The 26,426-nt window shown below is 42.6% G+C and overlaps 2 protein-coding genes and 1 long non-coding RNA gene across 4 annotated transcripts; 1 reads left to right on the top strand and 2 right to left on the bottom strand.

The window, feature by feature from the left end:
* The first annotated feature begins 829 nt into the window (after positions 1-829).
* On the top strand, positions 830-3,703 carry LOC118315820. Its single transcript, XR_004794950.2, has 4 exons — positions 830-923; positions 2,777-2,886; positions 3,220-3,324; positions 3,623-3,703. It is a non-coding gene; the product is annotated as an uncharacterized LOC118315820 (long non-coding RNA).
* On the bottom strand, positions 1,652-19,063 carry hsf4 (heat shock transcription factor 4). Its single transcript, XM_035643407.2, has 13 exons — positions 18,532-19,063; positions 15,841-15,949; positions 15,617-15,744; positions 14,918-15,042; positions 12,027-12,102; positions 11,554-11,621; positions 10,840-10,939; positions 10,479-10,597; positions 10,063-10,299; positions 9,842-9,959; positions 9,645-9,710; positions 5,724-5,789; positions 1,652-4,795 (listed from the first exon to the last, which is right to left on the bottom strand). Exons 1-12 carry the CDS (start codon positions 18,655-18,657, stop codon positions 5,730-5,732), a joined length of 1,332 nt encoding a protein of 443 aa, XP_035499300.1. The 5' UTR covers positions 18,658-19,063; the 3' UTR covers positions 1,652-4,795; positions 5,724-5,729.
* Positions 19,064-19,263: 200 nt separating this feature from the next.
* On the bottom strand, positions 19,264-26,174 carry LOC118315598 (cytochrome P450 2F2). 2 transcript variants are annotated; one of them, XM_035643016.2, is made up of 11 exons: positions 24,955-26,174; positions 24,385-24,547; positions 23,230-23,394; positions 22,939-23,099; positions 22,501-22,569; positions 22,223-22,327; positions 21,979-22,117; positions 21,763-21,848; positions 21,260-21,361; positions 20,380-20,521; positions 19,264-20,271 (listed from the first exon to the last, which is right to left on the bottom strand). In XM_035643016.2, exons 1-11 carry the CDS (start codon positions 25,114-25,116, stop codon positions 20,045-20,047), a joined length of 1,521 nt encoding a protein of 506 aa, XP_035498909.1. In that variant the 5' UTR covers positions 25,117-26,174; the 3' UTR covers positions 19,264-20,044. The 2 variants fall into 2 exon arrangements, with proteins under 2 accessions (XP_035498909.1, XP_035498908.1); XM_035643015.2 differs by having other exon boundaries at positions 21,979-22,327.
* Positions 26,175-26,426: the final 252 nt, after the last annotated feature.

Genomic DNA, 26,426 nt, shown 5'->3' with positions numbered 1-26,426 from the left:
AACAACCTACTGTATATATTCAGTTGGAGTTTTGTGTCTCGAGGACGGAGGACGGAGGAGGAGGTGAGTCAGTGCGGCCATGTACATGTTTCTTTTCTTTGATTTTCCACGAGTGAATTTTACAAGTTATTGTCTTCATTGTAATTTGAGAGTCAGGATGTCTGCCTACCTACCACCTACCACCTCCCTTGACATCCGAGCCAAACTATTCTGTAAGTGCCTACCTGTAATTGCAAAAACATTGACAATATTATGTGATATTATATTAGATGAATGTAGAATTATGTTACTTACAAAGTCAAAGTGAATGAAAAAAAAAAAAAACATATATCCAATATCCTTTGGACCGAGTGTTTTGATAAAGTCTTTTCACACAAAATGACTGTAGCAACTGCTTCTATATTTATCTTTTCAATAACTGGCAGCCCTTGGAAAAAAAACTAAATAATTGTAAAAGGCATGTTGCAGGTCTGCCTTGAAAAGGGACGGGCAGTTTCTAAAGTGTTGGTTGTCTGTGACGTGGAGCACAAAAGATATTTTGCATTTCTCAGCGAAAAGCAATTTTTTTTTGAAGCCCTGTTTTTCTGACATTGTGCTGCTGGTTATTACAGATGACTCCACCTCCGCCTCTTTTGAACTACATGTCCTGAAGGGGGCCTGCAAACATAACAGCGTTGTTTGTCTACAGCTGATCAAAACAGGGGTTTTGTACAATGGAGAGAAAATCGGAGAAGGAACACAAACATATAAACGGAGTGGATGAATAACAGACAAACGTATGTAGGTTTGTGGAGATGTCGCACTTGTGCAACTCTTCATTGTTTTTCTGTCTCACAGGGATGTTTGGGATATTTAATGGACAGTCCTCAACTCCAGACATACGGCCCTCTGCGGTTACAGTGCAAACTCATTTGTCTTTGCAGGTGAGAACATCGAATTTAGTTCCATGAGATTTGATCATTTAGAACTTGCGTCTTCAAGACGTTACTCTGACGTGCTGTTCCGTGGATCCAAACCAGCCCTTTGCTGCGTCCTGTCGACTCCGGCTCGTGTTGCAAAACCCGTCAAGCGTTCTAATTTCGCATAGGCAGATTTTCCATTCGAAATTCCTATAATTTTTTTTTTCTTCGAAATAGCAGTTCCTTGACATCAAACTGAAGCTGACAAAAGTAGAGGCTTCTAAAGGTTATCGGGCAACTGTTGATTTTGCAGCTGGACCTATGCTGGTCGATAAAACCTTTGAAATGTAAGGCAGAACAAGACCAAGAAAATCTTAAATAATGCTTAGAAGCATAATAATGCTTGATAACCACATAATGTTGATAGCTAATTATGTAGTTTTTATATATAACACTTGGTAAACTGCTGTTGAAAACTAAAGTTAGCTGGGCACATTAACTTTAGCAGCTTGTATAAGAGCTGCTACATTGTTCAATCCAATTCTTGCGTTTTTTTGACTTTGACATTGACTTCACAATGGTGAATTGAATCGAAATACACTGCTCTCTAAACTCCTCGATATATGAAGTAATTCTCTCTCTGCAGCCCAATGTAACACACTGTGTGCTGTTACAGTTGCCAAGCGGAACAAGCAATGTTCAGGGGAAAAGGGTAACAGCCAGTCGCATGCATGAGGAAATGGATTCAAGTCTGCCTTCTTTCACTTTTATTTGTTTTTAACAACTTAAATATTTCATACACATTTGGAATACATGTTCAGTTTACAATACACTTTAGTCTTTGGAAAAAAAAACCCATTTAAAAACAATTCACATTATAAGCAGGTTGTGGCCCACTTTCAAAAGCAGCTCAGCACCCGACAGCAGGCGGGACGCTCACTGTTTGTCTACCGACGCAGGCTGGTGTTGTCCTTTCATAGTGCAGAGGTGCTTTCGGGATGCCAGGCTTCGTTACAGCAGGGAAATACTTCCTTATCTATTTGCAATCCTGACAAGCATGAATGTCATTTGAACACACATCCGTTTACTTTCCAGTGCAAATGATTAAAATGGAAAAACAGAATAATTTTTTTTTTTAAAAAACACAAAAGCAACTGAATGTGCGTATTCATCACTCCTTGAAAGAAAGAAAAAATCAATAACACTCATATTATCATGAGGAACAAGAATAAATGCTATGTCTAAAAATGTACCATGTACTCGCAAATATCATACAACTGTGATCTTTAGTGCAATTTCACTTGTTACACACCACAGCTTGCTTTTTCTCCCTTCTCCCCAAAGCATGCACGTGCACAGATGGAGGGTCCGCCACAAAAAACATGAGTCTGCAGGTGGTAGTTTGCATTAGCTCTTTATCTGACCAATTCAACATAATGTTTAGGTGAATCTATACACAATTAAACAAATTATTTAATTTCTTCAAGCTACTCTTTCATTAGTTATTGTACTATTTTTTACTCTTAATGCAGACATGAAAAACTAAATTGTAATCATGTCTCAGGATTTAATTTTCTCAGTTTCCCAGAGTCTCACTCAACCAAATATAGATGCAAAATTACAGCATTATCAATTCAGAAATATGTTTATAATAAGACTAATAGTAATTGTTGTCATACCATAGTAAGTGGTAGGATAAAATAGAATGAAAAGTACATCGTTAAAAATAAATAATGCGATGATTAGCACTTTTTGAGAAGCTAATGCAAATCGCTACCTGGATTTTAGCCCCTGCTAGCATCAGCATGTAGCCTCGATGAGGGAGTTTCATGGTCGCTCAGTTTTTTAAAGTCCTCTTGTTTTGATTGTGTGTTAAGAGCAAGCCGAGATGTTGGATTCACCTCGGGGACAAAATGTACGGCAATACTTTCCTAAAGCTGAATTTACAGTTCTGCGTTGAGGGTAGATGACGCCGCTACAAAACTGAGTAAGTAGCTGCAGTAGCCTGGTCGTAGGCCTGCACTGGGCTACGTTGTCGCTTTGTGCCTCCCATAGACTGTATATAAAGATGGACGGCATGTCCGCTCCCCGAAAGTGAGGCCAAAACATCTCGATCGCCCCCTGGTGGCTGGTTGCAGAATAGGTCATGCAGCGCAAAAGATGGCGGCACCCGTATCCAGGGTATTTTTGGCTTCATTTTTGTGCAGGAAGCAGAGACCCGTCCTCGTCCATCTTTATACACAGTCTATGGCGCCTCCGCGGCAGTTAAATTACAATTTCAGGCTTTTGCTCGAGCTAACAGGGCTTTTATTATTCACAGGTTAACATTACCCCCGCGGCCGTGCACCTCACTGTGCTCCAGGCCACCACTCACAGTTGCTGTTTCCTACATTCCTATGGTCATCCATGTATTGCAATTTTTTCAGTGAGTTCTCACAGTTCTGTACAGTATTGCACAATTCAACTCATATCCAGGAAGTTTTCCCCCCAAAAAAGTATATTCTACATTTTAAGTGTTGCCTGCAACCAGTGCTGAGGATTGATATTTTTTACATGAAATGGCATAATCAGTGAGAATTATAATTTTATTTTGTCACTAATATGCATTTTATCAAGCAGGTATTCATAGTTTTATACCAGATTAAATTCTCAAGTAACCACCCCACCATACATTTGATTTAACATATTGAACCATAATGAAATCTCCTTTTTCTTTTTTTAAGACCGGCTCCTGGACAAGTATGAAAACCAGCATCCCATTGTCTTGACTGTTTATCAGAGTTTCAGTGAATAAAACAATCGTGACAGTTGTTCAGCCTCGACTTGACGTGTGGTCTTTGTTTCCAGATGACAACAGCAGTAACGTTCAGAGACTAATCAAAGACTAAATTTTGCTTTTGAGTTTTTTTGGAAAATCCTGCCACTGAGGCCGGTATATCTCTTTTTAGACACACATGTCTAGAGCCACAGAGTGTTAGTCATCTACAAACAAGAAATAACTGACCCGTTGTCATAACTATAAATAACTAGTGGTACAGATTGTGCAAAAATGCAGTGGTGTTCATGCTTTTGTCGATGAGAAGTCTTCTTCAATACTTCAAACCTCACATTTAAATGGACAGAAGAGAAGTGACTCTAAGTCTCTGGCTACACGTCAGGCCTGTGCAAAGATTAGATGGGTCTTTATGCTTGTAAAAATCTCCCAAAATGATTTTAGATAGGCTTGACTCTCGAAGAAACCTTCAATATCCCGAAGGTCAACACACTTCTCATCTGTCTTGACACATTCATCATTGTTTTGAAATGTGTAGATTTCTATGAGGAGCCTCACACAGACTGACAGAATTCACGTAACTTGTAATATATTCTACGCTGCCAACCAGTGACTATTACAAATATCACTTGTAATAAAGCATAAATTAATACAAAATATCCGTTTGCATACATCTGTAGTAGTTTCTTTATAGGAAGAAAAATAAAATCCACTTCCACAAGCAGGAACTCCCTCGCTCACACAAAGACTAAAGTGCTGGAGCCATGAATGCATCGTCTGCATCCAGCTGGCTTAATATTGGAGTATAGATATCATCATGTCATAACACACTAGTTGTTTTCAAAACTTAGACCAGCGTCTTTCCCTATGCTGGCATCGGCCATGCCCACGGAGCCAAGAGCTGGTGGGGCAATCAGCCAACCAGGAAATACAAGCTTTGATCGGATCATTCAAAAATATATATATCTATATATCCACATTACCCATACAGGCCTTTTCCTTGGAAAGGAACGCAGATGTATACAGAATTCAAATAAAGCCATGTGCGGGACAGAGCCTGGCGGGGCCGTGGGGTCGGACTCACGCAGAGTGGATTCATGAGGCTGAGGGCAGCTCCTGTGGCCTGAGGAGACAGAACAAGGAGACAGGAGTCAGCAAACAACCGTTCCCTGAGCAATATGAATATTCTGCAACTCTGACGTAGGTTGGTGAGGATCGGAGCTCATCTCTCCCTGAGCAAACATAATAGAACATTCATCCATTAAGTTGATACACCTCTTATTTTGAAAGTATGGCTCCCGGGGTGTTGATGATTGTTCAGTCGCTCTCTCCGCAGTGTCAATAGAATGATTCTCTCCTGACGTGACCACACATGAACAAATGTGAATTCTTCAGTGCCTCCATGCGACTAACAGGAGGAAAGTTTAATTTCACTGTCTCCAACAACAACAACAACAACAACAACTGTAGGTTTTGTTAGTATGTTCTTTTTTAGACTTACAGTGTAGTCAAGACCCTGATCTTTGTTCCTGCTGTACACCTGGTCTCCTGTCAATTCTCTGCGTTTGAGTCCCTGCTTTCAGCCATTGTCACAGGAACAAAATATGAGTATTTTTAGACGTACTTGTAGAAAATAAAAACGGCTTTTGGTGCGCTGACTATTAGAACATAGTAATGGTAGACCTGCAACATGCCAATACAATAGGGCTGCTTGAAATGTGCCTGCATGCTACCATGGCGATGACAGTATTTTTGATAAAGAGCAGTTTGAGAGAAGCAGCTGCACAAATCTCCCAGAAATGAGCCGTTGGTTCCTTGTGTATGGTGTCTGACATAATTCCCTGGAATTCCTGTTGTATTGGTAAAATCTATCCTTGTCTAATAGGGATCAAAACCAACAACTGTCTAATCTTGATAACAAGTGCCGCCTGTGTAGCGAAAGCCAAATATTGCGTATGCCGTAGAGTTTTATCAGTGTCGGTCGTACTTGGTGATATGTTCCTGGACGACAGTGACCAGTTCGCCGACGGATTGAGTCACGGGACTGTTACCTTCGATCACTGCTCCTCGCAGCCAGCAGCTGGATAAGCCTCCGCTTCCGGATTCTGGAAGATGTACTGGGAAGGAGAACATGAAACACACATTTAGTCTCTCAACCCGGGACCATTGATTTTAACAACAAAATGATAAAACAGTAGAACTACTCTATAGTATGTGTGGACACAGCAGAGTGCCGTACAACGCGATGACGTCGTGGAGACAATGAAGAAGAAGTTACAATATCTTTATAAAAGAGAGGAAGAGGAGGTAGAAGAGCAACAGCAGCAGACAGTATTGAAGAAAGGTGAAGGTGGACACACAGAGGAAGAGTGGCAAATATAAATCATAAGTTGTCTGCTGGCCCATGACTGTCACCGAAGTGAAGGGAAGACGTGAATGAACCACCAGAGGCCGACCTACCACAGAAAAGCCTGAGCACTTTATTATTCCCTGTATAATATTCGGTGTATTCCCTCGTGACCAAAGAGAGATCTCCAAGTCCTGAAGACGGTAACACAAATGTCTTCGGGTAAACGGCACAGAGAGTGTGATGAACAACCAGAACACGAGGCAAACTAAGGCAAACACCGACCGTGACTGGAAGTGCTGTGGGGGGGGGGGGGGGGGGGGGGGGGACCCGCAGCACTTCTCTAATGGGAGCAGCGCTGACTGTCGGCGGCACACGCAGAAAACAGAGAGAGAGAGAAACAAAAGCTCTGTTTTAATGAGATGTTACAATAAGCATCAGGAAGTCGGCCTTCGAGATGGAGGAGTGCAGCCCGGGAGGACGGATGATAAGAAGAACTTCCTCTGGGCACGAAGGAGCTGTTCACTTATAATGATCCATTGTTTTTACAGGAGCACGTTTTTAAAAAAAATGAGGCATTCAGATGAGATCAGATAAGTTGCAAAGATCGAGGACTTGTACGTTACATGACCAGGATAGATCTGCAGGGTACAAGGTTATGATGTTCTACATATTAATCCTGTTCCACTTTCTGAACAGTCATCAGGGGTTATGAGTTTTATTTAAAATGGCTAATTTCTAATTATTACTTAAGATGATTGTAAACGCGCGCCAGACCCTCAATAATTTCTCGCGTTTAGTTGAAGGCAATACTCATAATGATACATTGATAATCATATTAAGTATGATTTCTGAACCATTATTACATTCGGTTTGTCCAAGACTTGGTTGATTACTGTGAAAAATCATCTTCACAAAATGTATAATTGCAGTAAGAAGCAAATAAATCAGTCATTTTGATCCTTTATTGAAGGATCCATTACATTTGTGACTGCAAATTCAGATTTTTTTAATGACCTTTTGATATTTATAACTAAAAGATGAACGGCTAATTAGAAAGTGAGAAAGTCACACACGTTCATTCATGACTAGACTTTTAATGATTCGCGAGCGATCAACCGTAAAGTGTCTCTTATTGACGAGTTCATTATCATATTGAAAGTTATTAGTTGCAACTCATAAGCCTTTTCATAAAAGCCTCCTTAAAAAGAAAAGGGTAGCAGCAGATCTTCCTCGTATCCTTTAAGGAATAGTTTGACATTTCTGGGGGGGGGGACGCGCTAATTTTCTCTCTCGCCAAAAGTTAGACGAAGGCGAAGATCAATACCACTCTCTTATGTGTCTGTGAGTCATGCAGCCGGAGCCAGGAGATGATTAGTGTAGCGGAACATCAATAATGGAAGCGCTGCGGTGGCGGCAAGTGAGACTGTTCTCGAAAAAATGTAACAAAACATCGGCTTGCCAGCTGCTGTAAAAAAAAAACTAAAAAAAACCTCATTATCTCACATGTTGTATATCATTTGTTTAATCTGGACAACGACAGATGGGTAAATATATCGAATGGGGAGTTAACCGCTGCGACTTTAGACACTTATGTCTAATTTAAAGTAAACCTTTAGCCACAGTCTGAATCATCGAGGACACTTTACAAGTTCACCTGTGTGGACTTGGGGCGGCCAATGATCGCAGTCTGCGCATTGAGGGGAAATATTTCAAGCCAGGCTCAAATCTGTTTTCATTTTCAACATACTCCGGTCAGAGACCTTTTTACATTTCCAATGTGCGGTCAATTCATCCAAATAATGCCTATTGGGAAATGTGCTCGCTTCCTACCATGAGATGGTGAGGTACCGGCGTAAAGAGGCGCGAGCGACCAGTCATCTCTGCTGCTTCCAGTCGGTCAATATCTGTTCTCATCCCGGGAGAGCCGCCTGAGCTCAGCGAACCCCTTCGGTAATTTACTGCTGGCTCTGATGTCTCTACAGCGTTTTGGTTTTTTTTTAAATGTTGGAAGATACATTTTGAAATGTAATATTTGCTGCCACATTGGTTTGTCTGATGTCTGGTATGACGTTGAGGGTCATGTTTTTATTGTATGTCGACAGCACTGCCTCTGTGGACTCGGGGGTCCTAATGTGCGCGGGTATCGTAATTCATTGCACCGCATCCTCCCATCTCTCATCCACAGGAGTTTGGACTTTCTGAACCTGCAAACCTATCAGACTGCATCGTCTCTTATTGCAGATAAACAAGTGATGAAATATAAACTTAAAGGGGCAGTAAGCGATTTTGGAGAAAGCTTGTTTCTCTCCCTGTTGTTGTTGTGATTTTACTGCAGTGTTGTGTGGTGCGGTCCGCACCATTTTTTTTGTTTGTTTTCGATTTACTGAGCCCGGGCAGCGCCGAAAACCCGGATTTTTTTTTCTGCACGCATACAAAAGCGACAGCTAACGGACCGTGAGGAAGTAGTGGCTGAATTTGACAAAAAGAGTTTTGGATTAAAATCGCTTGCTGCCCCTTTAATGACTTGTTATGCAACCGCCCTCCTCACCATCAGCAAATAGTTATCCTTGATAAAGAGGCAGTGAACACTGGGGCATTTAAACATTGGATGTTCCTTATAACCATTCATGTGGCGGTTCGCTGCACCCCAGTTCCGCAACACATGAATTGGCACAGGAGGAGAGAACGTGTTCACGATGAGAAGGCCAAGGGGATTTGAAACCTGCAAATCTGTCAATAATTCATGGACTTCCCACCTAAGGTCTTTCATAAGCTGTTAAAATGCAATCTAGCAGATGGCAAAGCATTTACTGTACAGGTACTGTACATGAGGTGGAGTGCATTAAAGAACTCCCCCAAGCCCAACAATGTGTCAAGAGCAGCCTCATCACCCGGACTCTTCAGTAGAAGGTGGCCCAGAAAATTGGACGTCAGTGACGTTTATTAATTGGAGTCGTACCAGTGGATCCTGAATCTATGAGTGACGTTGAGAGATTTGATTGTCATCCTAAACTGACTCTTTGTGTGATCTGCTCGTTGAGTCGCTATCCAAGTTTGGCAGAAATACTCCACCTGGTGGAACTTTTCCACACTGCACTACTGGGAGTATATATATATATATATATATATATATATATATATATATATATATATATATATATATATATATACTGTATATTCAATCACAGAATACAGTGAATCAGTGCATTTGACATAAGTCTTTGTCAAAGGTCTTGGGCCTTGTTTGGACTAACATTCGCACAAAAAAGGAACAAAGGCCAAAAAGTTCCATGTGGCTGCAAAACAAAATGCATCAGACCGAATTAAAAAATGTGCAAGCACACATTCCTGGTTGTTTACTGATGTAAATTGTGTGCTCAGCCTCAAAGCTGATGGGACTGTTGATGGAACTGTTGATGAAATGTGCGACCGGATCGTTGTCCAACGGACGGCGAGACGCTGGTTTCTGACGAGTCTTGACACTCATGGACGTGTTTCTCAGACCGGGCCTGCGCACCAACAAGCCCAGCGCTAATCTGTCAGAGTGTACAGACTGAAGGTGAAGTGCGGCTCCTCCTCACTTGTTATCTACAGGTTAGAGTAGTCACACTATATGACTTACTGATTTGAGGTTGGACTCCATCTCTGTGAAGTTCCACTCGGTCAGAGGTAGGCTCAGGGTGAAGGGCTACAGGGGTGAAACACGAGAGAGACAATGTTGTATTGAATAATCGATCGCTTTAAAGTCTGCTGTGTATTTTAAAAAGCCGGATACAACAAGCGGCCTGTGTGTTTCTATCGTGTGCGTCGTCGACTGACATCCATGACAGCGCTGGTCCCGGCCTCCGCGGTGCTCTGCTGATGGCTCCTGAGCAGCAGCTGCTGCAGCTCCTCCAGGCTCATGTCCACGTTCTCCACTGTATCGGAAACCTCCACTCTGCACACACACACACACACACACACACACACACACACAGAGTTGTATGTCAGATATAAAAAACAGACATCCTCAGGCATCTGAATATCATCTGAGCGCCTACCTGTCCAGGGCGGGCCTCTTGCTCCTCCTCTCCACCACAGCGGCCGCGGAGCCCCGCCCCTCCAGGACCGACTGGACCATCGCGACGGGCAGGACGGGCGGCTCGGAGGAGCACACCTCACAGGTGGAGGTCAATGCTGCGGCCTCTCCTCCGCCTCCGCTGCCTCCTTGTCCTCCTCCTCCTCCTCTCACTCCTGGACTCACAGGCTCCTCTTTGATAAGCATCATGCACTTCTCCCTGTTAGGCAGAGTCAAATACTGCCGTGAATGCACCGTCCACATCTCTGTGAAGCCTGAGCAGTTTGATGCATCAGTGCCAGCTGCTTTATCATACTCAATATCCATCACCCAACAGCTGTCGACGGCGGAGGGAGACTTCTATCGCGGGAAACAGTCACGTTTTCTTGCGTCACTCACCGCGTCTCGTCGGGCTGCATCTGCAGGGCCATGCTGGCCTGGGACATGTCGGTGACATCCGATATGATCGGTCCCCCTGTCAGCCCTCCGGCAGAGCAGGAAGCCGTGTCGCTGGATGGCTGGCGACGAAAGAGGAGAGGGCCGTGTTAACGTTCCTTGTCATCGCTCTATTGTGTCAAAATATGCGTTAATTCGGGGTGAAATTTTAAAATCCCAAAATGGCCGCCACCATTGATGCTCAATGTGGAAGGTCACCAGGAGATTGGCAAAAACTATACAGGCGCTCAATATTAAAAAAAAAAAAACTGCTGTAGAAACTGCACCTAATTTCTTCATGCGCTTAATTTATTGAATTTCTCACCGACTGGATGTAGAAGGCCTCGTGCATGGGCTCCATCGGCTGACTGTGGTTGAACTTGGGAGCAGGAGGGCTGGGGGAGCCGTCGTCCAACATCAGGGGCCTGGACAGAACATTCGTTTTGAATCTCTCGCACATCTGGAGTCATACGAGTTGTACAGCACAGAGTCACGTGACGGAACGTCATCATCAGAGCTGACGAGCAAATGAATAAAAATGGGCAACGGATGGTGAACGTCACCGGCCTTTTCACTGCAGATGTTCAAATAGAAACACACAAGGCAAAATGTCTCCTGTCCTCTCCCAGGCAGAACAGTGAACCCGATTCCTTTGGCCCTTTTGTGTCCCGGCGTGCTTTTCCTTTCTCATGTCGGCCTTGTTCACACTCGGCAACATATAGCTGAACCAGCATTTTACACAAACAGGCTATAGCAGGGTCACGCACTCTGCTCTGCCTTCACTGTGTGTGTCAGAGTGTGTGTGTGTGTGTGTGTGTGTGTGTGTGTGTGTGTGTGTGAGTGACTGACTGATTCAGCATTTGTCTCCATTCATAGCGCTTGTTGAGTTAGATTGTTCAGTTTGTCAGCTGAGCCAGCCCTTCCCTCTGCCCCTCTGCGGCCCTGTTTGTCTCCCCTTTTGTTGATTGCTCCACTCTGCGTGTGTGTGTGTGTGTGTGTTTGTGTGTGTGTGTGTGTGTGTGTGTGCATGCGCGCTCACAGCTTTCTTTTTAGGCCCACAGTGCTGGGTGTGTTGGACTGCATCTGGCTGAACAGAAACTGGATCAGCTGGCAGAGGGAGAGAGAGAGAGAGAGGAAGCAAAGCATGAGTCAGCATCTTCACTTGGACTCACACACACACACACACACACACACACACACACATCACAGAAAAAGAAAAATACTGATGGAAACAAGATGTTTGTAAAAAATATGGTAGCAGGATTTATCTGGGATGGAAACTTTTGAATTTTTCCAACTAATGCCGGTTAAAGTTTTGAGACAAGAAGAGTCCTGGGTTGTTGAACCAAAGACAACGTTGGTTCATATGACTGAACAGAGCACAAGAGAACAACACTGATCATCTCTGTGTCACAACATAATAATCCATCAAGGCATGATTTCCCGTCACACACAACTGCAGGTGTCTGAGTGGTCAGATGTGACATAATAAGTGCTCGTAATAAGACGGACCTTGTTCATGACTTTCTGTTGCTGCGTGTGGTTCTGTCTCAGTGACACCACCTCTCGCCACAGCACCTCGTTCTGCCTGCAAACGTGAAGAGGAGGACCACGTGGACAGAAAGTGGATGAGAGCAGGAGGACAAACAGAAAGAAAGAAGACAATTGAGTTGTACTTTTAATTTGTCAACAAAGTGAGAAGAAATTTGATATTTTTTTTTTCTGAGCGGGCCTTCCAGCAAGTCTTCGCATTTTGATTTGATTCCATATCGCTCTGCTGTCGGTAAACTTCCGTCTTCATTTGCGTTCATGCGCCTCGGGAGATTGCTATATTAATGGTGGCAAAACGTGTCTGCCGGCTTTTGTTGCCTCAAGGTAACAACGCTCCTGGCAACATCTCATTTGAAATGCACATACGCTACTTTAACAACATGGCTGCAGGGAGAGAAAATATGTCAGCCGTGTTGGTCTGGAACCAGCAAAGCCACTTGGTGCCACTTCACACCTAAGATGGGGCCTGTAGTTATTAGACTGAACCGACGCTGACTCAAGTTGCTTTATGCAGACTGTTTCCACATTTGCAGTCCTACTCCAATACCCAGAAAACAGACCTAATGTGTAAAATTGTTGGACTTTGGCTTATAGTCACCAGAAGCTGAAGGTTGAATTAAACTGAACAACAGTCAGTTATATAAGTTAACGTCTCGCCCCTGCCCCTTGAGGATGGAGATGGAGGTCCATAAAGTTGTTGCAGCTTTACTGTGCATAGGCTCATTCTCATTGACTTAGCTACTATGAAAACCTAAGGTTACAGCATACAGTATGGAATCATCATTTTTGCTATTGTTACTGTCAGATATGGGTCTTTTTTAAAGAAATTTAAAATAATAAACTTATTGTCTGCGGTGGATTAATTTCTAAGAGCATTGTCCATCGGCCTTTGCATGTGCACGTGCACACACGCACACACCTGTTCATCCTTTTTCTGAGAATGTCGTTACACACACACACACACATACCCGTGTGTAGGTGTGTGTGTGTGTGTGTGTGTGTTAGTCAGGTGAGCAGGTGAACATTCTCTCCTCTCATTAGCAAACAATGCTGAGCACAAAGCAGCGGCCTTCACACAATGGACACACGGCGGCTATTTTCAGCAACAATAGCTTCCAGAGCAAAAGTCCGTTCACCCACACGGGTGATTTGTTCCAACTTAGCGAGAGGAACAACGGACAGGTCGACGGCTCCTGGTGTGTGCCGTGAACCATAAAGCCTCTTTCTTTACGGAGGCTGAAATGGAATATAGTATTTTTGTGGACTGTGCGAAGGGCTGCGTGGTTGAGACAGGCACCAGGGAGACAATGAAATCAATGACCACGTCCAGAGACTATGAGTTTCACGGCTTATCGAAACACCAAAACAGAAATTTAGAATACTCTCGTTTCACTTTAGTTTCCCGTGCGTTGTTTAAAAGGTGGCTGGTTCTTAAATCTAAAATCTAAATTAAACATAAATCGCGGCACATTTGCACCTTCATGTTACCATGTTCCTCTGCACACTACTGGTAACTGATTGTGCTTCTGCAGTATTTCCACTATTAATATTCATGTAAATTGTTTATATTTATTATTCCTATTCTCTATATTTTTGCAATTCGTATATTTTTACATTTGTTTGTGTATGTATCGTATATAATTTGTGGGCTGTGTGAAACGTGCTGCTGTGACACCGGAATTTCCCAGCTTGGGATAAATAAATTAACTATCTATCTATCTATCTATCTATCTATCTTTAATTGAAAACAAGGAGAATATAAAGAAAAACATAATCCTACTCTCAAAACTAGATTTTAGGCCCTTTGACAAGACCAGGCCTTAAACGTATGTGAGACCAATAGATACATTTGCAATCGACAAATTCAAAACTGAAATATTTTATGAAAAGACAATATGTTGCCAATATTCAAGCTCGCTGTATTTGCTCACGTCATTGACATGTAACACTTGTTGGAGTGCGGAGTGCTTGAGAGGTCGGCAAAAACACACGTGACCCTGTTCTTTGGCCTCGTCTGTTGTACACGCTGCAGTTCCCCGTGTACAGGAAGTGTTCAGAGCAGCGAGTGGACATGCACGACGGCTGAGTCATGTTTGTGCCGGTTGGCAGCAGCCGCAGGGGCCTCACAGTTCACGGCTTCACAATGACACACAGTGACTTTTTAAAACACATTTGGGGTTGTGATGCGTTCACGTGTATGGCTGCGTAGTTTGTTAAAAAAATCTTTTGTCAGTGTCGGATTTCAAGGGCAGGATATATCGATATTGCCTGGAGGCAACTCTGTTCGTATCAAACTTACAAAAGCACCTGTAGAAGTCTTTGGTTTTTGGCCCCCGGCACGAGTGTTGGTGTCAATCTGCTGCCAATTTGATAAAAACTTGGGTCATATGCAAAGTAATAACACAAAAACGTGGAAATAAACCAATTTTAATTTAACATTTTCTTGCCATTAGATGGAAATCAGGTTTGAAAAATGGTTAAAACGAGGAATGTCAGTGAATCAGGGAATGAATACGATTGATTCTTTTGGTGTCTGCTGTCCACAGATGCTTTATACTGTTTTTCTTTTTCTTTGACCCACTGAACTGCGCTCCACTCTGCATCCCGACAACCAAATGAGGAATCTTTCCATTTGAGGGATCGTCCTCATGTGTCAGCTCATCGATGCCGCACCCTGCGATTCATGCACCACCACCGTCAGCCCTTTGCCCTTTGCATTGCTGCATCACACGAACCACAATAGGTTGCACGTATATTTGGAGACGCTCACACTGCTACAGCTTTGCACTTAGCCCCCCCCCCCCACCACACATTCGCACGATGACAATAGGGGCCCGCGTCCCTCCACTCACTGTTTCATGTCCTGCATCTGACACTCCATGTTGTCCTGCTGTGTTCTGAGGAGCTGGACTTCATACAGCAGTTTGCTCAGGTCCTCCTGGCGAACTTTGGTCTCCTCACTCTTCACTATGGACACCTGCGGACACGGAGCACGGCCTGATTCTGTAACTTTCACTTGTAACACCACACACTTCCACTCTTGACAGTGTCCGTCTGTCCACTTTGGTCTCAAAAACGACTTCATGGTCCCCAGAAGATGAACCCTAATGACGTCACCTCTGAAGTCACCTCAGCCGCTATTGGATTAAATGCTATGATATTTAAACATATCATAGCCTGTCCCTGTCAGGGATGTTCTGTAACGGCTTCGATGATCTCCTCACTTTTCCTCTAGCACCATTTTCAGATCACACATTTGTTTCACATCTTGACCCGAGAGACTCTAACAAAGTTCAACCAGAACAACCTTGGTACTACTTAAGATATATTTTAGGCCATAGACTTCAGATATATTCTGGTTTGAATGTGTCTCTCTTAAGTACGGCGTGAACTGCGCTCCACTCTGCATCCCGACAACCAAATGAGGAATCTTTCCATTCGAGGGATCGTCACCAGAGCCACTAGCACGGTTGTGGACTCAGTGGGTCTAAGGACTAAGGGGCGTAAATCTGCAGTGCAGAACGTACACTCCTCAACCTGGTTCTGTGTACCTTCCTCTTGATGTGTTCCAGCATGTGTTCGTGGCCCTGCAGGAAGTACAGATGTTGGAACTCCGTGTCGTCTCTCTCGGGCTTCACCAGGCCGCTCTGCTCGATGTTCACCACCTTACGGAAACCGTCTAGACCCACACACACACACACACACACACATACACACTAGTGAAGATGAGAAGAGAAGAGGAGAGAAAAGAAGGAAGAGTGTGTGCTGTACTCACACATGTTGAGCTGCCGGACGAAGCTCGCCATATTATTGTGTTTGAAGTACTTTGGCAGAACTTCCTTGGCAAAGCGTCCCTGGTCAAACACATGAAAACTGGTCCCAGTCTGAAACACATTGACCGGTGCAGAGTTAGTTAACGGCATCTCTGATCATATCTCACTCGGTGTATAGTCTGTACAGTACAGTATGTTGGTACATTTTGGATTCTGAGGCCTCCCTTTGCAAAGCCTTCAATGAAAGACTCTGAAGAAGTCCCAGTGAACCAAGTTAAACACTGGGATCATGATTTCCATGCATAACAAACAAGTCCAGTAAGGACCTTGTCAGTAATAAGAAAAATGAAAAAATGAAATGAACAAAAGAGAAGCAGCTGTCAACAAATGAGTGACTTGATAAAGCATATGGCAAAACATTAATTCTTTTTAAAAAAAATTACAAACTAAGGAACCTGTGAGTGTGAATATTGTATCCGCCACTTAATTGCATTATTCGAGTATGCTCAACCCTTTTTTTTTTTAATTTCTGGGGGGCATTTGGTTGCTGCTGGTTGGCACAGTCTGGTAGAACAGAAGTGAAGAAAGAGACAAAATATTTTTTTTGACCTGCCCACTGAATCAGCTTATTTCAGAATCGAGTTGGATTTCATTCGTTCATCCAAATGTCATATGGTCTCACACGCCTGGATGAGACATGTAGGAGTGGAGAGATGTTTTAAAACCCCAAATGTGCATCTGGGTAACACCAAGTTTATGATCACTTATATCTGTCTGTTTTTTTATTAGTCAGTAAAGAAAAAATTAAAAATCAACGAGCAATAAAAATAAAAACCATGACACTTCAACGATCATTCATAAAGGTGACAGTCAAAGTGAACATGTTCAAATTCCAGGAACTGACGGATGGAGAACGGGATGCTGCTATATGCTATGTACTGTATATGTCGACCTGGCAATTCAATGTGAATTTAACATCCGTAAAATCATGTTGGCAAGTAACTAATGTTACCAGTGACCGTACTGTAATAACCCTCAAGGAATTATTGACCTTTTGAACCCAAAGCAGCGAGAAGTGGTTCCAGAACACAGATTACACATTACTCTGTATCTTCTTTCGGATTCTAAAGACAAAAAAACCCATCTGATGTTTTACTGGCATGAGATGCTGAGAGGGGAACAACAACATTTTGGTTTCATGCCTTTAGCTGTTGGTGAATCAGCCAATCAAAAAGCCTCTCTCTTTGTCCCTCTCTCCCTCTCTCACGTTGGGTGATGAGTCATGGTCTCTGTCCCTCTCTCGGCCTCAGTAAGCAACTGCTCTGAAAATCAGCTCCGTGTGGTGAACGCTCCATGCGTTGTGCCTTAAAAAATATTTTAAAGGTTAAGAATAGATCATTTATTATGATACGTCGTTTTTTACCTTGTGTGCGATCACAATGCAACAGCTGACGCGGCGCACTCTGGCTGTCATGGGACTGGGCGGCATCTGTTTTGTGTGTTTGTCTCCTTTCAAACAAGAACAGAGAGGCTGTTCTCTTACAGCTCATGACTGAAGCCTCACATTTGTGACTCACTTCCATATCCACGCCCGAGGAAAAGACAACAGCAGATGTTTTCTATTATCTCTGTAACGCTATCGAAATTCAGTCAGTAATTGGATTTATCTTTTGATTTCCTCACGTGAAGGAAATATAAAGTCATTCGTTCTTTCAGTATGTTATGTCACTGTGGCTATTCAATTTACAAATTCAGATATGTCGCAGTGAAAGATAATTGGACGTTTAGCCAGGTATCGGGGGGGGGGTCAAAGGTCAAAAGGAAAACAATAGCAGAAGGCGTCCTCATCAGAGCTTTGACAGACGATACACAACAATCACATGGATCTCTCTCAACACACACACAAAACGAAGATGGAAGTTTACGTACGTTGTCTCATGGCTTATCACTGACTTAGAAATGGTTGATGAATTGTTGCGTTAGTGCGCGCCACCGTGTTATCACCGTCCTTACGCTGTGACTGTCCAATCGGGAGCAAAGGTCGCGCGACAGGCAGTTTCAGTGAATTGAAGTGCAAAGAGATTAAAGTCTTCTGTATCTCTAAATCGAGCGATCAATCATTAAATCGATGCTTGCATGGCCTTGACAGGTGTTTTGAGATAGGTTCATGAGTTTGGCCTCGGGAGGACGCAATCTCCATGCGGAGTTTACCGATCGAAAGGAAACACTCTTTTGTGTGTCTCTAATTAACATCATATGCGGTGACTGCTATCCTATATAATATTATTAAATTCAACAAAAGTAGATGCATTTAAATTAGTATCCATTGCTACCAATGTTGTTTGTTTACATGTATTAATCCTTCTACAATTTGTCGGTAAAAACGAGATATTTTGAATCTAGTAAGCACCGAGAAAACAGCTTTCATTTTCAGCACAGGTTCCTTCCTTATACTAGGGATATAGGGAATATTTTTCTCTTCATGTCGTGAGATACAGTAACTGTTGACTTTTAAAACAGGTAACTGTCGCTGGGCCACAATATTTTTTTTAACTTGCAGGTCGGCGATGCACACTGTGGAAGACTGATGGTTCTGGGGAGTCTGCTTTAACAGTGAGTGAGTTGGAAAGGTTTAAGGAGTACATATTTTCGCGGGGTTATTGCAGTACCATGTACTGCGCGTTCGGACTCACAGCGCTCCAGCAGATGAGGTGGTTGGTGTCGGGATCCTCCACCAGGGTCCACAGCTTGGTGAGAAAGGCCGGGACGTTGCTGGCGTAGCTGCCATCTACACCCATGGCACCTGGAGACTCCTGCATACTGACACCTGTCCACTGCCAAGACGGTTTACAACAGGGAACCAAATGTGTGTGTGTGTGTGTTTGTGGGAGTGTGTCCGCGTATGTACGTGCCAATTCCCAGGCTAGTCCATGTTTGAATAACTCCACCGCCGATGATTTGTTACTGATAATCCCACGTCTGTCTTAGTCCCGTCGATTCCATCTCAGTCGGTCGACCTGTCTCTGTGCATCCTCGATAAAACAATCTCCTCTTGTCTCTTCGTTCCTCCTCCCCTTGACTTTTGTTTCTCCCCCTGTGTGATGAATCCCGCTGTAATCTCTCCTCTCTTTGCTCTGCTCTCTCTGTCCTCTCTACCACGCCGGTCATCCAACTGATTGTCATCGAAGAAGGTCCATGTCAGCACACGCGCCCCATTCAGGCCCGGCCCTGCCGCCCCTGCCCCCCCCCCCCCCCCCCCCCCCCCCCCCCCCGGCCTCCCACTGACAATCGTGAGACCGCCCAGTAAAACAAAAAAAAGGCACAAAAGCTTTAGTAGATACACCGGTGCAGGTTGAGCTGAACAGATGCAAGGGTTCAGTGGGCCTGAATGTCAGGTATGAAAAGATCACACGTCTTGAAGAATACATAATTAACTATTTATTCATTTACACCACGACAACTGAACTTGATTCAACCTCTTTTCTCTGTGATTCTTTTGTGATGAGCGTCTGAACAACAGGGAGGAAAGCAGTGTTTCGTTGTCCTCCTCTTGTTGAACGATCCAGGTGGGGAGGTGTGCTGCATTAATGTGTGTGTGTGTGTGTGTGTGTGTGTGTGCGCGCGTTCATTTTTTGGACACTTGGGGGCATCAGTCGTCAAAAAACTAACATGAAGTCGTAATCGCACACAGTTTGCAGAATTTAAACATCCGGCAGACATGGATTATGTCCAATTTGTGTATCTTCATTTAAGTTTTAAGAGTATTAGGGCCAAGTGAAAATGGAACAAAGTTATAATATTTTGAGAGAAAAAAGTAATTGCATTGCACCAATAAAAGTCATAATATCATGAAAATATAGTTGTAATTTTAGGCGACATGAACATTAACAGGGGGAATATCAAAAGTTCATCCTGTCATCTTTGTTAAAAATGAGGATTTGTGGTTATACGTTCACCAATAATGAAAACAAAAAGCAGAAAAATATGGGTTGGAATTTTTTTTCAAAATATTATGAATATTTTCTCATTAAATTCGTTTATTCTCATAATATTAAAACCCTATTTCTTAAAATCTCAGTATATATATGTATATATATATATATATATACATATATATATTTTAATGGTCCTAACACTCTATATTACTCTAAGTTATTCTGGACCAGATGCTAAAATGCTAAGACAAAATGTTTATTATATGTTTACTTAGTCACAGTTTGAGGACGATGTCTGATTTGGATTCTTCATGTCGGCTCCTCTGAGCTGGACCTTCATGCGATATGGTTTGGGCGTCTGAGTCGTCCCAAAGACGGGGACGAAGTCCGGCTCTCCCGCGTCCTCGGGCCAGATGAACCTGAACTTCCTCAGCAGAGTCACCAGGATGAGGAACAGCTCCATGCGAGCCAGACCTTCACCGAGACACGTCCGAGGACCTGCGGTGACAAATGCCCGCGATATGAACATGCAGCTTACTTTCTGCAACCTGACGATCCACTCGACCAAGTCAGCGTCTGATTCTGATTCATGTCACGCACACACACCTATAGAGAAAGGCATGAAGGCCTCGGGTTTAACAAACTCTCCCTGGTCATTGAGGAAGTTCTCTGGGTGGAATTCGTGGTGGGATTTCCACTGTCCCTCCTCAACCATCGCTGAGCACAGGTTGGGGATGATGATGGTTCCCTGGAGAACAAATGACAGCAGTTAAGAACAGAAGAATATCAAATGCGTGAACGCATAACTTCTCTCATCGACACTTTTGTAACTTGTCCTACTGAAATACAGATGTTAAATCTAGAGCATGTGAAACCCACTAGGAGAAGAGAAGAGGTATTATTCGTCACAATTAGCTTTGCCAGTTGCTTAGAAACATTTTGAATATAAGATTTGATATATCATAGCTGGTTCATAAAAAATATGGGTTGGAGGCTATAAAGTGATGGTTCTTTGATCAGTTTGCATTGCAAACGCTTATCATTCATATAACTTATATCACCTAATAATGACAGCATCACATACAGTAGTGTACACAAACAATACATCAAACCGTGCACTATTTAAAACACTTTGCACTTTTTGATGCTACATCTTCTCTTGATCTGGTCCTTGAAATTCCCAAATTTCCCCATTGTGGGACGAATAGAGGTGTATCTTATCTTACCAGTTTAACAAATTTAACATTTAAACATTGAACTATATTGTTGTAACAAGAATCTTTGTGATTATATGTGCACAGGAAACCTGAACGTTAAGTCTCTCTACAAAGCAAAACATATCAATGATAAATATTCTAAAAATAATTGGAGCATTACAATGGATCTTCGGTATAAAGCAACATTCTCAATGATTTCCTCTCACGTACATGTTACTGTACAATACTTCAGATGGATGGTAGCACAAGTATTAGGTTCATATACTCACCTTTGGTATGGAGTATCCCATTAACTCGGTGTCTTCCGTGGTGCAGTGGAAGACACTGAGAGGAACCGTGTTGGCCTTCCTCTGGATCTCATGGATGACGGCCTGCATGACAAACAGAGACAGGTGTTGTGCATGGCCAATTCTTTAACAATTTGTCTTCCATCTTTTGCGATGCCTTATGACTCAGATGACTTTTCTTTCTTTCCCGGAACAACCTGCAGAGTGAAGTTTGGCTCGTCCTCTGGCTCATTCCATCGCACAAACACACAGAAGAATTATCCTTCATTATCGATGACCTCGTATGGAGGAGGAGATGTCCGAACCACTTTTAACACTCTCTTCTCATTCAGTTCAAAAGTTTAACTCATTACCACAATCTATATCATGAAAAACAAAATAGAGGATGTTGCAGCCAAAACTATTCAACTAATATTGCTCTAACAAGATATTAAAATGAGCACTTTGTGACTGGTGATATAACGATAATCGCATAAGCCGCATACCTGCACGTAGGGCATCTTGTGTCTGTCTTCAAAACTGACTTGATCCTTCCCGTCCAAAACTGTGTCGATCTCCCGCTGACAGCGCTCTGAGGAAGACGGGGAGACGTCAGGGACGGAGGGACGGGGAGCCGTCGTTGCGACCGACCGACGGGACAACATTGTCATTCGAGCGGCCACGCCAACTGGCAATGGCTCAAACCGACAGATGACAGATACCCTGTGTCCGCGGGTAGTTCGTCAGGTAAAGGAAGGCGGAGAGCAGCGTGTTGGCACTCGTGTCAGTTCCAGCAAAGTGAAGATCCAGAATCAATGCGCAGAGCTGGTCTTCGGAAAATGTCGAGTCTTCGTCTCGTCTCTTCGCAGACAGACAGAAAGGAGACAAAAGAGGCTCATTAGTGGAAAACTCTTCCCTGAATACTTCAGTAGTGTTCTTCACGTTCACAGTAAGAGATGCACACGCCTTATCCAGTTCATCCAGGTAGCAGTCGATGAAATGTCGTGGTTTCCCGGGGACTCTGGTCTGTTTGCTCTCGGCCAACATCTGTAAACGTCTTTCATGTGCAGCCTGGACAAGAAACAAGTTCTTATATCAAGAGTGAGGGAACTCATTTCCAAAGTGCAGGTTGGCTACTGCTGATCAACTTATATATATAACTTTAACCCCCCACAGCCGTTTTCTTTGTAATGAAACAAAGGGATTTTAAGGGGTCGATTTGCCGAAAGATTGACACAACTTACCTTGAACATCCTAAAGGCTTTCTGGAAGGGCAGTGGCAGGCTGCGCACCATGGGAATAGAGTCATAAATCTGTACATAGAAAGAAAAATTAAAAAGTTTTAAGGCGCCCCAAAGTTTTCTTGCTTAAAGTGTTTGTTTCCATCACAGTGTACCATGACCTCTGACTGTAATTGACTTTGAGTATGGTGTTGCAGTGCCAAACTGTTTTTTACTCAACAGTGGACACATACTTCCATACATTCCTGAAAGGAAAACTTGATTTAATATTTGGGTAAAGCGTGCTATAGAGCACACGAGTGAGATTTAATTGGCCACATGGTCAAACTGCCTTCTCTTCTGTCAGACTGACACGGTGATACTTGGGAGAAGATGGCAGATGTTGCCGACACGTCAGGACTTTTTGTTGGGTAGTTTCGCTGTCCAACAGTTGTAACTCACCATACCCCAGCGGCCGTTGATTATTTTGGAGGTCTCGTGAAAAAGGCTGACGAAAAACGTCATGAACTCATCGTCATAGTCGAACTGTTTGGCAAAGAGAACTTGGCAGATGACGTTGGAGGCCGCGTTGTGGAACAGCAGGTGAGGGTCCATGGCTTTACCTGGGAAAATAACAATAAGAGTGACGAAATTCGAGAAACTACAGGTCTAAGACTCAGATGGTTATAAGGTTGAACAAAGATATCGGATATCTAAAAATACTGATCCTATATGTCAATGTCATATACGTACCGACACTCTCATCCAGAACCTTTATAACCGTATGTATCTCTCCCAGAATCCTCTGCTCCATGGAACGTTTGCCCAGACCAAAGTTCCTCAGAATCATCAGACCGAAGCGCCGGTGGTCTCTCCAGCACGGGCCGAAATCTGCTAGAACCACTCCTGGGGCGTGAGCTGCACACACAAATGGTTGACGTAGAAATATCAAATTGTTTTTGTGTTTGTGTGTAGAAAAGAAAAAAATCCTTATCAGAATGTATGTTTGTGTACTCCTGCTTTACTTGATTATTATAAACTTTTGCGTCATCTGTCTAATGAAGTAATGTAACATCATATAAAGAATTAAATACAAAAACTAAAATTCTACTTCTACTTGAAGAAATGTTTTTTTATGTTGTTTTATTGTTACTTTTATTTAACCTGAGGCCCTGAAAATGTCTTTGACCACTACTGCCACCAGATGGTGCCATAAGGACTTGTTTTGGTATTTATTATTCATAATATACTTAATCCTCAATTCCTCTACATGCAATTACAGTTACTTTAAGACTCTTTTAACCAGATACATGATCACATCACTACTTCTTTTTTCCTCCCAGTATTGATTTTAAGATCTTACTGATAACTTTCAACTGAGGTCTCTCTCCCTGCTGTATCACAAACCTTTATCTACCCCACACATTGGTTGTAACTTGAGATCCTCGGGCAGAGCAGATCTTTATCTCTTCATGAAATCTTGGTGAAAGTTAACCGGGACAGAATTGCAGTCAGGGGCCCCAAGCCCTCTGAAACAATCTGCCCAAGGAAATCAGTGTCAGCTGACTCAGGGATGCCGCTGCGAAAATGTTTATTGCGGAAAAAGTACAGTATTTTATTATCTATCGATTGTAAATACATTTTTTTGTATATTATATATTTATGCTTCGTTATAAGTTTTATTATATTACTGCTATGTTGCTGCAGACTGGGTCAGCAATTGTTGCAAACTACTTCTGACAATAAATCTGCGCGATTATACAGGCATTCTTATATAATGCACTTTATTAATAATTAGATATTTGTTTCCTTGGAGTTTTTTTTTTTTGTTACTTTAGTGATATTAGATGCATTAAAAGCTGAAGGGATCCAGGACAAAGTCATATCAAGCCAAATCTTGCACTGTACCTTTCACTTGAACGGCATGATTGACCATTAGGTTTTTTGGTCTCCCCGAGAAGGAAGCACCTTTGTCGACCAAGGCTTCCTTCAGGGCCTGCACCCCATTGATCACAACCATGGGCCTGGCGCCGATGAAAAGGCTGTAGACGTTACCATAGCGCTTCGCCAGCTGGGGTGAGAGAGACACTACGTATATTATTATACAGAGGAAGGTTGACATGACTTTTATGTGGTGGTGTAATAATCAGTCACTGTAATGAGTCTATTTTACAAGTTATAGTTATTTTATCATTTTTAATTAACAGGAGCCGCAGTTTATAAGTGAAGAGCACATCACAAAAGTCTGGTTGTCATAACACGCTATTGAATACATTTCAATGTGAAAAAAATGCAATTTTTTTCCCCACAAAAAAACAGAAAAACACAGTAAGTATGCACTTCTGTTTACATTTAGGTCATTAAATCTTATATATAATATTTTCAAACTTCATTTAATCGAGTAATCAAATTGAGATCAAGATACAGAGATGGAAAGAATAGAATAAACCTGTTGTTGCTAGGGTTATTCAACTTTACCTTCTCCATATCTGCAAGGGGACTCTCCAGGTTGAGCTGCAGCAGATTCCCAAAGACGGGGATGGCCCGGGGGCCTGGAGGGAAATCTTTAGCCCTGCGGTTCTGAAACAGGAGCAGGAAGAGCAAAGCGGACGCAAAGAATAGAGCCACAGACACAAACATGACAAAGTTGTGATTCTGACTGATCTACTCTCTGCTTTTCATTCTGGGTCTGTCTTTTTGTGGTAGATTTACAAACACACACACAACCTTTGCTCAGTCACGTGCCCTGCTCAAAGGTTCCACGAGGTCAGTCACTTGTTCACTGTTGATTTGCCCTGAATATCAGTAGAAAAGTGTCCAATCATCATACATCACTGTTAACATCTCAGAATGAATGATACTATAACCATGGTCAAAAGCTAGTCTCTGTCTTTTCTTGAGTTCGCATGCAAATCCCTTTCCAACATTTACTGTAGAAACACACTGAAGAGAGCAGTGTCAGTTGTCAGTGGAGGTGATGTGACTATAACAGTTCATGAAGTTAAAAAGCTGTTAACCTTGACACATATTACTGCATATTACAACACAATTATTTTCCTTCAAAGGTAGTTCAGAGGTTGTTTGAAAGGAGGTACTATACTATAATTATCTGAACGGGAAGAAATAAAAAGCATGAATTAGCATCTCAAATTCATTATTTGAGACAACAGACCTGAGTTTCTTAAATGAAAAAAACAGGATCGAGTCAGAGATCTAATATGTTCATTGAAGCTCATGGAATGATCAAAAATGAGATCAAGATTACCCAGACAAGACCGAAGGGATGAGGACAAACCACCAAGGTTCTGATAAATTCTCTGAATGAAGACTGTATGGAGCAAAGATCATAACTTCCGTTTTGTCTGCAACTAACTGCAGAAAATTGTTTGCCATCCAGGCCCTGATTGTGTCTATACAGTTGTTCAGTGAAGAGTTTGACTCATGGGGTTTGAAAGAGAAATACAATTGGTTGTCGTCAGCATACATGTGATGGGAGATATTGTCAAAACGGCTGATAATCTGTCCTAATGGGAGCATGTATAAGGAGAATAAGAGGGGACCCAGGAACGCTCCCTGGGGGATACCACAAGGCAGAGTTTCCGGCATCTGCAGCCATTAAAATGTCATTTGAGACTCTAAGAAGGGCTGTTTCAGTGGAGTGGAGTTTGCGGAAGCCAGACTAAAGTCTGTCATACAATTTAATAAAACACATGCAAATAGACAAAACACAAGCAAATTTTAAAAATATCTTCATCTTCATTCAAAATGTGCAGCATTCAGTTACCATGAAGTCACCATCTTACGGAAGTATTGGCCGGACACCTTTAAACCACAATAACTTCACTTTTCTATTTTAAAAAAAAACTTTTATTACACTTGTCTTTCTCGAAATTACAATTGGTCAATGTGTTTATATCCTGCTGTCAAATGCATCTGAGAGATGAAGCTAC

Source organism: Scophthalmus maximus, chromosome 7 (assembly GCF_022379125.1).
Source record: "Scophthalmus maximus strain ysfricsl-2021 chromosome 7, ASM2237912v1, whole genome shotgun sequence".
Taxonomy (NCBI): Eukaryota; Metazoa; Chordata; class Actinopteri; order Pleuronectiformes; family Scophthalmidae; genus Scophthalmus; species Scophthalmus maximus.
This window is presented reverse-complemented; position numbering and strand designations above follow the sequence as displayed.

Coding starts and splice junctions, on each gene's coding strand:
- LOC118315598 (XM_035643015.2), bottom strand. CDS start 25,116: ATGTTTGTGTCTGTGGCTCTATTCTTTGCGTCCGCTTTGCTCTTCCTG. Junction 22,570..22,938: donor TCAACGGCCGCTGGGGTATG/GTGAGTTACAAC, acceptor TTCTATGTACAG/ATTTATGACTCTATTCCCAT. Junction 21,849..21,978: donor GAACTACCCGCGGACACAGG/GTATCTGTCATC, acceptor CGTCTTCCTCAG/AGCGCTGTCAGCGGGAGATC.
- hsf4 (XM_035643407.2), bottom strand. CDS start 18,657: ATGCAGGAGTCTCCAGGTGCCATGGGTGTAGATGGCAGCTACGCCAGC. Junction 15,043..15,616: donor TGGAACACATCAAGAGGAAG/GTACACAGAACC, acceptor CCGTGTCCGCAG/GTGTCCATAGTGAAGAGTGA. Junction 9,960..10,062: donor AAGAGGCCCGCCCTGGACAG/GTAGGCGCTCAG, acceptor GTGTGTGTGCAG/AGTGGAGGTTTCCGATACAG.